This window comes from Heliconius melpomene, chromosome 12 (genome assembly GCF_056956725.1).
Source record: "Heliconius melpomene rosina isolate 202511_hmr_F chromosome 12, ASM5695672v1, whole genome shotgun sequence".
Classification (NCBI taxonomy): domain Eukaryota; kingdom Metazoa; phylum Arthropoda; class Insecta; order Lepidoptera; family Nymphalidae; genus Heliconius; species Heliconius melpomene.
Window position 1 is genome coordinate 6,655,354 of NC_140400.1, and position 15,117 is coordinate 6,670,470.

Sequence of the window (15,117 nt, forward strand, 5' to 3'; positions counted from 1 at the left end):
ATGATTCTATATGATCCTTTATCGATTCAAATAATATAGAAAGGAATTGTATATGAAGGTGATATTAAATTCATGAAAATGTAAATATAATTGTTTCCTCGAAATGATATTAAATTTACCACTGTCGATTATTATAATACTCGCTGCTATAGGTAATAGCGACAACACCAAGGTCAAGATCAAGTTTGATTACCATTATTTATTGAAATATTTAAAATATATTAATTTTTTCATATGTACGATCCGACGGACGGATACGACGTAAGATTTCATTATGACTGTTTTAATTTTTTTGTGTTAAATTTCTACACATTATATTTTTACCACGAAAAGTATGGTTTTATAAACTCATAAAATACTCACGTTGTAATATTTTAAAAACGTTACATCATATTATATGTTACTACTTACTACAAAATAACTGTAATGAGACAGGGCAGCATTAGTAAAAAAAACTTTTTTTTCGTAAAAATATAATCCTTTGTGTTTTGTGATGTTTTTGCCAGTAACACCCAGATATATGGTGATAATTGTAGTATTCTTATTACATTTACAAGAGGTAAGACTTATTTTTATTATTTAGCCTCAAGACTTTTCAGCCGGAAATTGATTAATAAACTAACTGATTTGTGGTGGTTCTGGAATGTTTATTGCAAAAAAGCTCCGTTCTCCGCTTTCCACGTTGAGAGGAGGAAATGAAAAACATTAAATATTTTATCGCCTCGAGTGGGAATCGAACCTACAACGTTACGACTGCCGTCAATGAAATTTAAATATTTCCATAAAATTAATATTTCCTTTCAGTCCATTAACACACCAAACATAGATACAAAGTATCATTTAGTTACCGAAGCATACAACGAAGCCCGAGCTTTCTTCAATAAAAGTCGTTCGAACTACGACAGTCTCAAGAACATCTCTCTACACGTGATGGACACTTTTCTAGATCTTGCTCACATCATGAATAATCAAATGGCCAGGGAGTTAAGAAGTGCGGTCATAAAGTTCTATAAAATCAAATATTTTCATGATTTCACCAACTACATTATTAGTTTGGATGAGGTTCGTCAATTGTTATTTATTTTAATAAAATAATGTTTCGCGATGATGAAATGTGGCTTATTTGGTTTATTATGGTGATTGGGTTTGCCATCCGAAGTTGCTCATCTTTAATCTGATTTCTTTCTCATAATTATCTTAAATAAATAATTTCAGATAACAGAAATAATTGAGCACTGTCTCCTTGACCCTGTAGAAAAAATAGCTGATATACGTCAACAGTTCCATGGAGTTATAAAGAACTTTCAAGACTTAAGATACTTTGATACAGTCAATAAATGTATTAATGAGCTTCCCGACGAAGTTGCGGTTGCGCATTGCATTTTACATCAAGCTGTTCTGTTAGTATATAATTTTATTTTTAATATTATTTATACATATTTCCTGTAATTTGTAAAGGAAGATATTATATAGCAAGTTTTATATGTTAAGGATGAGGTTGAATTTTAAAAATATCAATAAAAAAATCCTGAAATCCTTTCAGTTTTAACGAAACAATGCAAGATAGTCTAGTGTCAGTGGTTGAGATAAAGACGAGGCAGCACGCGTACGCGATGAATACATCGCTGTACGACGTACAAGCGTGCTTAAACGACTTCGTACCACATTTCTACGAGCAGCTGTTAGTAGATCCTTATACGGGTAAATGAAGCATTATATACAGCTTTTGATTTTATATATTAAAAGGGAATTAGAAATAGCTTGAAATATTTCGCCAGTGGGTAGCTATAACCATTGCGTTTCCAGTCAAACATTCAGTGCACCACGATCTTTATTTTTATATAATTTTTCGTGTACTTTTATTATTCTTTCAGAGAAATGTGGATATTTAAAAGTAGTAAATGCATCTATACACGATCTAATAACTGATGAGTGGCAGAGCAGCAGAGAATTATTGTTTCCCAAAAAATGGAGTTTACTGGTCGAGTTTCTAAAGGATAAATATCGTTGATTTTTATGCATTATTATTTCTATTAAATAACATTAAGCTTTTCTTACCAACTGTTGTTTTAATAACCTTACTACTATACATTGTTAATATTAACAATCGGTATAAAAAATCGAAAAATGCATATTTGTATGTTTTATTGATCTTTGAAAATATATTTAAAGTCGAGCAAGATCAGTCTTCTGTTAAATAAACATTTAATTAAATATGTTTTACAAATAGATAAGTATAGACACATAATGTACATACATACATAATTAATAGATTAAAAGCCTATCTGTTCATTACAATACATTTTAATACTGTCAAGTGCAAAACAGTTTACATCTAAAGCAACTATTTCTGATTGTCAAATATTTTGGACGTTTGTCATTTCTCCAGCAGCATCAACAAAAACGCGCGACCGCGACCGCGAATCGAAATGTTGTGTATATTGTGACGACAAGTTTTGTTATTTAAATCAAAAAAATGCCGAAATCTGTAAGAAACATGCTTCACAGTGGATATTCCTACGACGAAACGGATCGAATGCCAGACAATATAAAAATTAAAAACTTAGATTTAATAATGTATGTTGTTGCTATTGTTGGTCACTTTGTTGATTTAGGATTGGATATAAATATAGCTGTTAGATACTTTCTATCAAAGAATATGATGGAGTTTGGATGGACTTTGGTCTTCATCTTGTTACCAGCCTTCATAAATACAGCAGTTTCAATACGAATGTAAGTATTTTTAGTTGTTTGAGCAATGACATCAGTTTTTATAACATGTGAATCGAAAAACTCTATTTTTAACTGATCACTGAGTCACAATCACCTTTAAATATACACAGAGGCCAAGTCTAAGTGCCAAATATATAAGCTATATCTTTAAATTATATTTCATTTAGTTCACAAGTAGTTTTCATATAGCTCATAAATATTAAGTTATTTAAAACTAGGTCAAGTTAAAGTTGTGACATAAACACGGTCTTGAATTGTGGGATAATTATTATGACATTATCGTGGCTCATCAGTGCACAATGTAAAACTTCATAAAATGGTTTTACATTTTTATGTGATTTTTTAAAAATATTTTATATGGATAAAGGATGAAACTATTTTTTTTCTCAAGCTCACACTATTCTACAAATAACTAGGAAGGTAGAAGAAACCTAATATTAAGATTAATTTATTATTAACATACATTTTCTTCTTTATGCTAAAATTTATATGTTTTATGAGTGGCAAAATTAAATGCTGCACTTTGTCTTGTTACCAGAATTAGGAAATAAAAATATTAAATATTTCACAGAACTGAAACTACAACTTTTATTTGTAGTTGCACACTTGCCCCCTTCCAGTGCTACTAGTTTTAAGGTTTCTGCTAATAATATTTTACTCTAATTATAACCATTAGTACTTATAATTAAAAAATAAATTAATAATGCAATTCTGTTTAGTACTTTAATTATGGCACAAATAATTTAAAACATTTAAAACACTTAAAAACACAATTTAAAACACTTTGTTCTTATTTTTTTATGTTTTCTTGTCAGGTACTCTCAAGACAAGGAGCAAGATTCAATATCAAATGAATTCACAAAACGAAAGTGGTTAAGAATATTTATATTGGTTCTACAAATGGCACCTATTTTACGTTTTACAGATGCTCTAATGTAAGTGTTGTTATGTTTATTCTTAAAAGCATAAATGTTATTATAAGTTTTTTTAGTTGTATCTCGAATTCAATCCCTTCAAGTTGAATTTCTACTCGAGAGAATGAAATAATATACATATATTTTTAAATATTTTCTCTTAATTCTCCAAAGGTTTCTAAATTCTCCAAATAGATGCTGTCTGCTTATATTTTACATTTTCCTGCCTATATAGTTTGAAAATATTTTAGTAAGCAAGAATTAATACTAATGGATGGACAAAATTATCAATTGCAAAATGCAAAACAAAGGAAGTGTTATAATAATGTTTTTGTAATTATGTACATTGTTGAATGTTATCAATTTTTAAAATAAGGAGTATTTGTATGTTATCTATTACACACTTGTGGTTGCAACAATTATGTTATTGCAGTAATAATTTACTCAATTCTTAATAAGCAAATACAATAAATTATTTATGGATCTATTCCCTGTAAATATGGTGATTGTGATTCCAATCCCCACTCGGTGAAGTATTTCCATTTTGGTGAAACAAAGAACAGTGTGGAATTCTGAGACTTTCTGGACTAGCTGGTCTCAGCCCAGTAGAGTGCTTAAAATATTTTACTTAGCGCTTAAAATATTTTACATTTCCCTGCTCTAGTAAAACAAAATACTTTGTTGGTATCTGCGATTTCGCACACAGTGTGTTAAAGTTGAGGGGACTGACTGATTGAAGTTGACTTCTCCAATCTGACAAGACAAAGCATACCATTGAGTTTAGCCAAAATTTCAGGATACTGGGTTTTGTCACACAGCCATGCAGTATAGACTGCAGAATGTGAACTGAATACAAATTTAGTTTCCTTTTATCCCCTGTTATATGCGAGACGCGCTATATAAAAAAGCAAATCTGATTTTATATCAACAGATATGCAATAAAATCTCGGCAAGCGCAACGTCAAAACGATCCAGCATCCCAACGTAAGTATTACGGTCTGATGCTGAAGGAGGACTCAGACGCGGCACTCCTCAGGATCTTCGAATGCTTCCTGGAGGCTGCCCCTCAGCAGGTCCTGCAGACCAGCCTCTTGTTAAGACAATATGATCATCTTGCAGGTAAGGACCTGGTCACCTGGAGACCAAATTAGTGTTTTAATGTGATTGTGTTTGTGATTTTTTAAGATAAAAGTTGAGTCGAGAAATTCATTTCGGTGTAGTTGAATTTCTTCCAGTGCGTAATTTTTCGAATGGGCAAAAAATGGAGATGGAGACCCTAGTGACCAGAAACTTAGTTCTTCAATTTTGAGACATTGCGAATTGCAAGCATACCTATCATTAGACTGTAACTGAAAACATAACTTAGTTAATCAAGTTATTAGATACCCTCATCTAAGCGTAGCCGTTTTGAAAGTCCACTTTCTTCTTTCAGTTCATCAGATACTCTCAATCAGCTCTTCCATAGTGGGCATGGGGTGGTGTCTGGCGGCGTACCAACGCGCAGTGCGATTTGCCCAGGATAAAGGCAATATGACCTGGACTGGCACTGTGCTGCAGGTGGCTTGGCATTTTCTTGTTACACGTAAGTTTTCTTGTTTTTTTATAATCATCAGATCATATTGTAATATTCCAGCTAATGTAATAGTAAAATATACCATTGACTTTGAAAAGAGCAACTGTTGAGTTTCTTGCCGGCTCTTCTCGGCAGAACTGCCTTCCGAACCGGTAGTAGCTTTTTGTTGACATGTACATTCGACGATTCAAAAGTGCTTTTATAGTTTATTTGAATAAAGAATATTTTGAATTTGAATTTGAATATTCTTGTTTTCGAGACATTGCGTGTTGAGTGGTTGAACTTGACACTAAACTTTGCGCTGTATTTCTAAGAGAATAGAATCGACGACTGTCGCGTTTACGGTTAGACAATGTGAAACATCACTGTGCCACGACAGCCCCAAGCTAGGCCTACAGGCCAACTTTGTGTGTTTTTTTTATTTTTGATATTAAATATTTCTGTTATTATTCTAAATGTTCTTTAAAAATATATAAATTTACCAAGAAAAAATAACTTATTAGCAAAATAAATACAGCATATATTCATAGAAAATACTTGTGAGCATGTTTCAATTTAATTTCCTCCTACCATTTTTTTTATTTTTACAATAAAGGGTTTTAATTTTAATTCTTTCCAGTAAGCCGTATAACATCAATCTCAATAATCGCCTACATATCTCCCCACTGGGCGATCCTGGCCTGTTTCCTTCACATCATTATTATGACCTGCTGGCTCCAGCTCCTCGAAAAGCCACTATTCTGTTCACATAATAAAATATGTGAACTTGCCTTCTCTATGACCCTTGGATCTGTTTATCTTTTTACTTATATACTACCAGTGGAAGGAAAAACGAGATATAGATATTCAATATATTATACAATTTGTTTTATACAAAACTTAACTTGTGCGTTAATTTGGTATTTTTATAGCAATAAAGATATTAGAATGTCTATTTATTTTTATCCAATTTTAGTTTTTAGTTTTGTCCCGTTCATTTTAGGGTTAATTTTTATGATTATCTATTATAGTTTCTTTCATCCGAGGACTTGCAGTGTGAGTGATGTTATGGCGGAGTTTAAGCATGGCGAAGTTGAAATTAGGTGATATTTTTAAAGAAAACTATTTAGGGCTATACTTTATTAGAAAACGTATAAAAATTTGAACGTAACGGGATTTGAACCCGCGCTTCTACGAAACCGTCCAAGTCACACTAAGTATTTTATCTTTCTTAAGTGTGGAATAACATTTAAAAAATGATAACACTATTTAGGATTTAATATAATATGAACAGGATTTAAAGTCGCTACGTTGAGCTTTGATTGAAGAAGTTGCAAGAACTGAGCCATTTTAATTAGAACATGTATTTTAATATTTTTGGTACTTTGAATCGAATATTTTTTATTTAACTATAGCCAATAAAAAATATAATACTTTTTTAGAAGACGTATAAAAATATTTACGTAGCGTGTTTGAACTCGCGACTGTTTCGAACTCGCCTAGTTAGATGATTTTAAATCCCGCTACGTTCAATATTTTTTACGTTTTCAAAAAAAAATTTTTTTTCCTGGAAATTGTGGAACAATATTTTAGAAATGTTATGACAATAATAACTTTTCTTTAATATAAGCATATCTATTATCAAAAAAAAATGCTTATGTCTGAATTAAAGGGCTTGGACGTTATAAGAGAGGTGCACATTGAAATCTTGTATTATTTTACAAGATTCTTTATAATTTATATATACGTAACGTAAAATTGTTAAAATACGCTTAATTTTCTTTACCGGTAATGTTACTGTTATTTTTAATAATTTAATGCCATTTTCAACTCAAATTTTTGCTTTTATGATACTTTTAGATGATTTTTTTGTATATTTTATAGATAATTTACTATTATGTTATTTAAATCAAACACTATATGAGGCTGTTTTTGCAAAAATGTTGTTACACATTCTGTACTTAAATTAAATTGGAATATGCATTTTTAACATTTTGGATTTAAGAGTAAAATATTGTTTATTCAATTATACAAGCACTTTTGAATCAAGTTACTTAAAAACGTGAGGCCTGTCCTACTTATAATTGTAAGTAGTGTTTCTTATGAATACACAAAAAATATTCTACAATTATATCTCTCAAGTTTATTTTTTTTTTAATATTATTAGTGAACCACAATAGCCTTCATTTTTATAACATAATTTAGCAAAACAAGACTGATTTAATTTAAATATCGTAAATTTTTATACCTCTGTATGTAATATTGTAGATTTTGATAGAACTTTTATTTTTATTTTTACATTAAATCTCAAGAGAATCTGCCAAACTTAGGTTAACATCTAAGAGTTTTGTAATAAATATATTTTATATTAGTTTTGTTTTATTTTGTCCCAACATTGCCTGTGTTTAGATTTTTTATATTACATTTATAATTAAAAAAAAATATAGAAATATAATTATTTTTAAATACCATCTTAAAATTGAATTTTGTTGTTTTCCAAATTCAAAGTACTCTTAATAATTTATGTATCTTTATAACATTCAGCAGTTATCTCAAAAAACAGAAAAAGATTATTATAATTTATTTCTAATAAGCTAACTAAACATTATAAAATATACACATCACCAAATAAAAGGTGCTCTCTCCCTTAAAACTTTCAAACCGTATCTATTCCATTCCCTTTGATTGATCCACAATTCAACGGCAGACTCTAAGCAAGACATGACAGCAGCTCCTTTCCAAACAGTACTAGCGGGGTCAATGTCCTTAGGAGATGTCACTATTTCTAACTGTTCTGTCTTATATGTATAGGGAATTTGCAAAGCAAGCCTATTTTGTAGCCATAAGTTTAGACCATGGACTTTAACACCTCCACCGATTATCAAAATACTACTGTACATCTTTCGTTTTAATTCTTCACTTGAACATCTATCTATACTTTGTAAAATAGCCGCATCTAAGCTTAAAACTTGGCCAGGAGCTAATGATACCTCTCCAGGGCCACTTTCTAATGTATCTACTACTATATCTTCGTCTGGATTTGTGGAGGGCTGATTTTCATTACCACCTTCAAATTGTTGACTTTCATTAGCTGTGGGATCAGCAGTTTCGCGTTTTCTTCCCGTTTCTCTTAGGAATTCAGCATCAAATGGATCTTCTGCATCACTTGGTTGTCTATTTTGGATTTTTGTTGATTTCGATCCAGTTATTTTAAGTAAATCAGTGTAAAAAAGGGAGAGTGGTGATATAATACATTCATCTCCTACCTGTAGTGTGTATTTATTAACTACGTCGCCCGGGTGGTCGACTAGAAAGGATTTTTCTTGTGGACCACATACATCTAAGTTTACATGACAGAAATCTTGATACAGATTTCTCATGAGTATAACATCTCGAGGAACATTTTCTGTCCAGTTCTTATAAGGAAAAGCACTTTTGTGGAACATCCAAGATAATGTCTGACATACATCTCCTGCACCATAGTCCATTCTTAATCTAGTTGTTTTATGTGAAATTCCATCTTCTACACATGAAATGGCCGTTTTTTGGTCTCCAATATCTACAACACAAGCAGAGCCTATGCCTGCACCAAAAGTAGCTCCCACACTCTCCTGTACTAAAAAACAATGACCAAATCCTAAGTCCTTCAATAATAATGAAGTAAGATATTTCAAATGACTTCTAGTATAAATATCAGGTATGAGTAATACACAACGATATTTAACTAATTCTATAAGAGGGATACCCAACTTATATTCTATAACAGAACTCCAAATAGTGTATAAATCATTTAAAACTGATGAAATAGATCCACCTACTTCACAGTGTAAGTTAAAATCTCCTCTTCTAAATGGAAAATGTATATTATAAGGTAGTTCCGGATCAATATCGAGTACTAGATCACCAACGACTATTTCACATTGAACTTGAGGCCATGGTTCTCCATCATTTACAGTTTCTGGTAAAGATCTTCTATTGAAAGCAGCTATTTGCTGTGGAGGTGTAGCATAACGTCGAGCTCCATTAGATTGCATGCAAGATTGCAACGTATGTGATATTTGTAACCTACATTCTTCAAGCTCCTCTATTAGTTCTTTCGTTTTAGGTACGCTAGGCGGTATGAAAGGGTCTCGATATATTTTGCCGCCCGATCGTCGTTTTCGTGCTATACAGTGAAGCTGTTTCACTGGTAGCAAGTCTGATGCTCTTCCTATCCTCACATAAAGAGATCCAGGATGTATCACAATTATTCTATTTGAAGGGAACTGTTGAAATTGTTCCGGGCCAGGGTCGTGAGATGGCTGACTCATTGAAATGATTTTATATTCTCTTGTATTTAATTAAGCCTTGTGGATTAATAAAATGCTTTTAATATATAATGTATAAGAAAACTTTGATTAGGACACCGGTTACAATAAAGTAAACATAACCTATTTTTATCATTTGAGTTTGACGGATAGTAAACTTCAAATAAATGACTCTAACTTATTTATATTTTTATACACGAAAATATCAAAAATGAATTAATTAATTTAAATAATAAAAAAACTTTATTAAACCTTATTTAATTTTCACGTATGGTTGTAAACTAATTTAAATCATCTTAAAAAGATTTTTTATTCGGTGCCTGGTAGTGTACACTATTTACGGAACCATTTCTGCGGTACGATAGTGTATTCTCAAAAATCTTTTTTTTCTACATTCATTTATAGTCTACACAACTACTGTCAAATTTTGACACAATCAAAGGCCTGACAAATGACATTATTGTGTGGCGAAGGAGATTATATACCAACAAAATATCATTAAAATTATTTAATTTATTACTCGTTTCGTTTTTAAAATCAAATGGTGTCAAGGAGTTTAACGGAAGTGTTTGTGTTGATGCGCAATAATGCTATACATAGCCGTCAACTATTTTCGGAACAAGTATTTTAATTTATTATAAATTATTGATTATATGTTTTATTTGATTTGATACTTGATAAGTTTGTTATTAAAATTACTGCTTTGATAATTATCATTAATTTGAAACTGGATTTTATTTCTTTTAATTTTTTTAGCTTAAATATATTTGAATAAGAAATAAGACTTAAAAAAAAGTACAATTCTAACACTGCCTTTACTAGGTCACTTCCACAAACTTTTTTTTTTATGAAATGTATTTATCGATGTTAATAAACTTTTCACATGTTATAAGATTATACAGACAGTAGACAGCAGCTTTAAGTGAAAAATATTTCCAAATAATTTTTATATTAAATTATAAATGATATAAAAATTTAGAAAAACTTAATGACACCTGCAATTTTATTTACTTGGAGACTATGCTATATAAAATAAAACTCTTCAACAAAATCAGACAGACAAAATAAAAATAACTTTTTTGTCTTATACTGCTTATATGTTTTCTTTTGTGTATACTAATTTTAATCATGTTCAATTAATTTTTAGCTTCTTTTAGATATTATTTTTTTTTTCTAGGGAAATGATTCAGAAAGGGTTAGGCTAACTAGATCTAGCACTCATGATCTAGAAGTGGGGTTGGATCGGTCAGAAGTAGCCCCACCACCATGGAGCGACTGCTTAGAAGAAGCCCATTATATTATTACTAGGTTTGTATATCATTTTTGTAAACTTATTCTACATATTATCAACAAATATTGATGATGAACTATAAATTTTAACTGTAAAACTAAATTAATCTCAATCTGAGGCTCAATTACTTTTGAATGAGATGACACATGAAATTGTGTTTATTGACAAAGGTAGTATTGATCAATTTTGAAATTACAATACATTTGTGTTCCAATTTATCCAAATATTATTTATAAATTGCAACACTGTGACATCATACTTTCCAACTATAATTTTTACTGTTTCCTTTATATTTTTTACCTATTTTATAATATTTTAACTATTAAACTACTATATACTATCTACTATCTTAAACTATTTAAATTTTATTTTATAAAGACTTTATTATATTGTATAAAAATGAATATACATATAATTGTATATTAAAAATGAAGGTAAAGATTATCTTGTCCTATGATAATTATAAATTCTGTATAATTCAATTTATAAAAAAAATTACAATTCCGTTATCATTTTAATTGTATAACAATGATTTTAAGGTAAAGATTTTGTCCGATGATAATTATAAATTTTGTATATCAAATTTCATAATTTTCCAGGTTAAGGACAAAAATATCAGAATTACAATCCCGCCATGAGCGTCAAATACGACGACCGGCGTTGGACGACAGTGGAGAACAACACCACATAGATAGACTGTGTTCAGAAATAGGAAAGCATTTTACTCAAGCCCATGCAAGGTTGACAGCTATTAAGGCACAAGTTAGACATGGTGAGTAAATAACATTACAGTATGGGTGACAAGTTGTGGCCATGCTTAAGTTAGCTGTAGATGGCTGTCTTTTTCCATTTAAAAGAGAAAAAATGATGATGATGATTTTAAATATTCCTTAAGGTGGAATTAAAACAAACAGCCATATTGCATAGTCATGTTCCAGCTATAGAATAATCATAATATAATGCAAAATTTATACATAGTGGGACTTGAGCCTACGCTTCTTGGATATAATCCAAGCACTCTGAACCAAAGCCACACTATCTTACCAAGTAACGTCGAAATTTTTAAACAGCTGTTACATCTTGTTAATTATTCTTATATTTGAACCAGCGCCTCTTGAAAGGTAACAATATGTATAGAAAGGAAAAAAAAAAAAAAATTAAAATTACTTCATAATCGAAAACAATATCAGAAACACTAAAACTTTCTTTCCAGGTAACAAAACAGAACAAAAATTAGCATCCAATGTAGTTTTAGCTCTTGTATCAATACTACAAGATCTAAGCATAACTTTTCGAACTTCCCAATCAAATTATCTAAAATCCCTTACATCTAGAGAAGAAAGATCAAATGCCTATTTCGATTTGCCAAATTTTGAGGAGTTAAGTCTCCAAGACGAACTAATACCAGGGTTAACTAATAACCAAACAGATTTATTATTCTCCTTACCAAGCACAAGTCAGAATTTTGACGATAATTTGGACAATATGTTCGAAAAGCCAGCGTTAAATCAAAAACAGTTACTTCTAATGCAAGAAGAGAATACCAAAATGGTTGAAGAGAGGGAGCAGGAAGTCAATAAAATAGTGAAATCTATAGTCGATCTAAATGAAATATTTAAAGACTTAGGCAATATGGTCCATGATCAAGGCACCATTTTGGATCGTATAGACTACAATATAGAACAAACGCAAGTGCAAGTGCATGAAGGTTTTAAACAATTACAAAAAGCTGAAAGATATCAGAGGAAAAATAGGAAAATGCATTGTATTCTCATTTTGGCGGTAATGGTGGTAGCCATGTTTTTCCTATTGATCATTGTTAAGAGTTAGTTTTTTGTTTTACGCTATATATGTGAATATGGCTGGGCTTTTTAATTTTTAATCTGTGTTTATGGCACTCACAGTTTTTAATCAGTATCATACAACAGTAGTGCTAAACGTGTTGGACATGGGTTCAAATCTTAAAAGGTTTTATTGAATATATGTGTATAACTAACAATTTCTGACAAAGCCTTTGTGCCCAAAGACTAGGTTCTTCGCCTACCATGTTCTCCAGTCGTGCCGTCATTAGTCCAGAAATTATTAAAAACATAAGTTTAGAGTTGGAGTCAAAATGAAGTTTTTTTGTTCCATATCCATGTTTAATAGGTAATCATAAAAATTATGTACTTTATATCTGTTTTATGAATTATACAAATTATATATGTTAGTATTTAACTTACTTATTATATTAACACTATTTGAAAACCGTTTTTATATGCAATCAGATTCTTAAGTAGATTTTTTATTAATAAATAATATATTTATTTGCTAATTTATTAATGCTTGGGCTCAACCAATCAACTTTAATTTTTCAATGAAATACCTATTTATTGTATTAAAATAATAAATAAAAAATAATTTAGTAAATATTAATAATTAATTTGTCAAGTTAGTTAAGTAGATAGATAAAGAAATAAAGAAAAATATATTTCAAAATTTGTAAGGTCTGATTTGATAAAGAAAAAACTGATATTTTTAAAAGCTTTACAAAAGTCAGTAAATAATTATGAAATTTGAAAATAACACAAAACAACTTTTAAATTTACCTATGTGTAAAATGTTTTTATTAAATCGGTCCTATTAAATTGAAAACAAAATAAGAATAACATAAAAAATATAGATAATAGTAAAAATATCAGTGAGATATAATCATTCCTATGTTAAAAATAATATTGTAATATAATTGTTATATTGTGTACTGAAACTTAAGCGCAGGTTCGGTTTTTGGTCGAGGTATTATATAGTAACAATATTCTTTTATGTTTCCGCGTTGAAATAATGTTCTACAGCATATGGCTACTAAATATATTATTTGTCATGTTAAGTAAATATCAAAACTCCAAAACCTGAATAAGACATACCAATATTTAATATTTTTTATTAACCGCCTTATTAATAAAAAATGCTTATAGAACGCTCAATTAGACATTGACGCGGTTTATTATTTTTGAATATTTTGTATTCCATTCATTCATTCATTCATTCAGTAAAATATACAGGGGTCCCGTAAAGAATGGATAATCTAGAAACACGTTAAACTCGACCTATAAATATATTTATAAGTGATAGTAAACAAATTGAAAACTAAATATAAAGTACAACAAATGCTTCCGGGATAGTTTCTGATATACGTTTTTTTCCTTCCTTATTTATTTTCATTTCGTCGATCTGGTAGAGAAAGTGTGTTGTTAAGGGCCATTCAACGTCACGTCACTTTATACTACGTTCTCTCTGCCTAGTTCCTATACTGCTATATGTTGTATATAGCGTGAATTTTTAATAGTTAATAATATTTTTGTGTAAATATGGAGCGGGATATATTTTTTGTCATTTATTGCGGGACACCTGTTTTTTTTTTGAAAATTGGTGATATTTTTCTATTTATAGTGCTAGATAATCAAGGTATTAAATAAAGGCACTAAGCTTTTTATGCGTTTATGTATAATTATTATGCGTTTTTTATGTACGAAAACTTATATCAACTTCACACACCAAGGAAAGGGAAATATGTAAGTAGATACATATTTACGTATAAATATTTTAGCGTGAAAATCGAACCTGATGAGAATATATGGCCTAATACGCTTGTACGGTTTCTAAGAGGCGCAGGTTCGAGTCCCGCTGCGTTCATAATTTTATACACTTCTGTATATTTTAGTTTAGCTAATGGCCACTATATTAATGAAAAACTAGAATATACTAGTATTAATAATTTATTTATTAATTAGATTTAAATGAAATTAGTCTTTATATTTATTAAGCTTGATTGTAAAAACACATTACTATAAATCCTAGTCTGTTTTTTTATTATTCTGTTAAGTTAATGTACATTTTTTTAAATTATAAAATGTCTGTGACCAAAATGTGTAATTGTTATAAATTATATACTTTATATAGTAAGTAATAATAATTAAATATGTTAAATACTTTTTTAAATATTATAACTTTGTTTTTATTTTCGTACATCTTTCGTCTTTATTTCTTTTACATTTATTACTTTTCTTTCTGGAGACGTCACGCACGTATAAGTTCGTATGACACTCCATTGTCCACGCACAGCTCTATTTTCGAAATATTGTATGTTTAGTGGCGGTACTCAACGTTGCGCTTTGTCTTATCACAACGCAGACATGAACATAACTTATTGCCGTGTCGCTGCACCCCGACGACCTAACATTAAACGACGCCTAAATTATAAACACAAATATTTGTCACTTTGGGATTTTAACTCGCAACTATCTCTTAAAATTAAACCCACCATTACACTACTATGGTTAT

The 15,117-nt window shown here is 30.0% G+C and overlaps 4 protein-coding genes across 5 annotated transcripts; 3 read left to right on the forward strand and 1 right to left on the reverse strand.

Moving 5' to 3' along the window:
- The first annotated feature begins 302 nt into the window (after nt 1-302).
- LOC146533648 (uncharacterized) lies at nt 303-2,125 on the forward strand. Of its 2 annotated transcripts, none has more exons than XM_085195018.1 (5): nt 303-559; nt 805-1,062; nt 1,216-1,400; nt 1,544-1,681; nt 1,875-2,055. In XM_085195018.1, the coding sequence occupies exons 1-5, from the start codon at nt 494-496 to the stop codon at nt 1,927-1,929; spliced, it is 702 nt and encodes a 233-aa protein (XP_085051144.1). In that variant the 5' UTR covers nt 303-493; the 3' UTR covers nt 1,930-2,055. The 2 variants fall into 2 exon arrangements, with proteins under 2 accessions (XP_085051144.1, XP_085051143.1); XM_085195017.1 differs by having other exon boundaries at nt 319-559; nt 1,544-1,701; nt 1,875-2,125.
- Nucleotides 2,126-2,360: 235 nt separating this feature from the next.
- On the forward strand, nt 2,361-7,570 carry LOC146533649 (XK-related protein 6). Its single transcript, XM_085195343.1, has 5 exons — nt 2,361-2,733; nt 3,549-3,668; nt 4,579-4,766; nt 5,080-5,229; nt 5,840-7,570. Exons 1-5 carry the CDS (start codon nt 2,477-2,479, stop codon nt 6,304-6,306), a joined length of 1,182 nt encoding a protein of 393 aa, XP_085051469.1. The 5' UTR covers nt 2,361-2,476; the 3' UTR covers nt 6,307-7,570.
- On the reverse strand, nt 3,443-9,676 carry Arp8 (Actin-related protein 8). The gene is made up of 2 exons (XM_085195342.1): nt 5,034-9,676; nt 3,443-4,782 (listed from the first exon to the last, which is right to left on the reverse strand). The coding sequence occupies exon 1, from the start codon at nt 9,507-9,509 to the stop codon at nt 7,821-7,823; it is 1,689 nt and encodes a 562-aa protein (XP_085051468.1). The 5' UTR covers nt 9,510-9,676; the 3' UTR covers nt 3,443-4,782; nt 5,034-7,820.
- Nucleotides 9,677-9,939: 263 nt separating this feature from the next.
- Nucleotides 9,940-14,780, forward strand: Syx16 (syntaxin 16). The gene is made up of 4 exons (XM_085195344.1): nt 9,940-10,128; nt 10,684-10,814; nt 11,397-11,569; nt 12,011-14,780. The coding sequence occupies exons 1-4, from the start codon at nt 10,048-10,050 to the stop codon at nt 12,625-12,627; spliced, it is 1,002 nt and encodes a 333-aa protein (XP_085051470.1). The 5' UTR covers nt 9,940-10,047; the 3' UTR covers nt 12,628-14,780.
- The last annotated feature ends 337 nt before the right edge of the window (nt 14,781-15,117 follow it).

Bases quoted from the DNA above. Each gene is read 5' to 3' on its own strand.
- Syx16 (XM_085195344.1), top strand. From the start codon at position 10,048: ATGGTGTCAAGGAGTTTAACGGAAGTGTTTGTGTTGATGCGCAATAAT. The intron at 10,129-10,683 runs GTATTTTAATTT...TTTTTTTTCTAG, and splicing joins GTCAACTATTTTCGGAACAA to GGAAATGATTCAGAAAGGGT. The intron at 11,570-12,010 runs GTGAGTAAATAA...CTTTCTTTCCAG, and splicing joins TAAGGCACAAGTTAGACATG to GTAACAAAACAGAACAAAAA.
- LOC146533649 (XM_085195343.1), top strand. From the start codon at position 2,477: ATGCCGAAATCTGTAAGAAACATGCTTCACAGTGGATATTCCTACGAC. The intron at 2,734-3,548 runs GTAAGTATTTTT...TTTTCTTGTCAG, and splicing joins ACAGCAGTTTCAATACGAAT to GTACTCTCAAGACAAGGAGC. The intron at 5,230-5,839 runs GTAAGTTTTCTT...AATTCTTTCCAG, and splicing joins TTGGCATTTTCTTGTTACAC to TAAGCCGTATAACATCAATC.
- Arp8 (XM_085195342.1), bottom strand. From the start codon at position 9,509: ATGAGTCAGCCATCTCACGACCCTGGCCCGGAACAATTTCAACAGTTC.
- LOC146533648 (XM_085195017.1), top strand. From the start codon at position 494: ATGTTTTTGCCAGTAACACCCAGATATATGGTGATAATTGTAGTATTC. The intron at 560-804 runs GTAAGACTTATT...ATTTCCTTTCAG, and splicing joins TCTTATTACATTTACAAGAG to TCCATTAACACACCAAACAT. The intron at 1,401-1,543 runs GTTAGTATATAA...AAATCCTTTCAG, and splicing joins ATTTTACATCAAGCTGTTCT to TTTTAACGAAACAATGCAAG.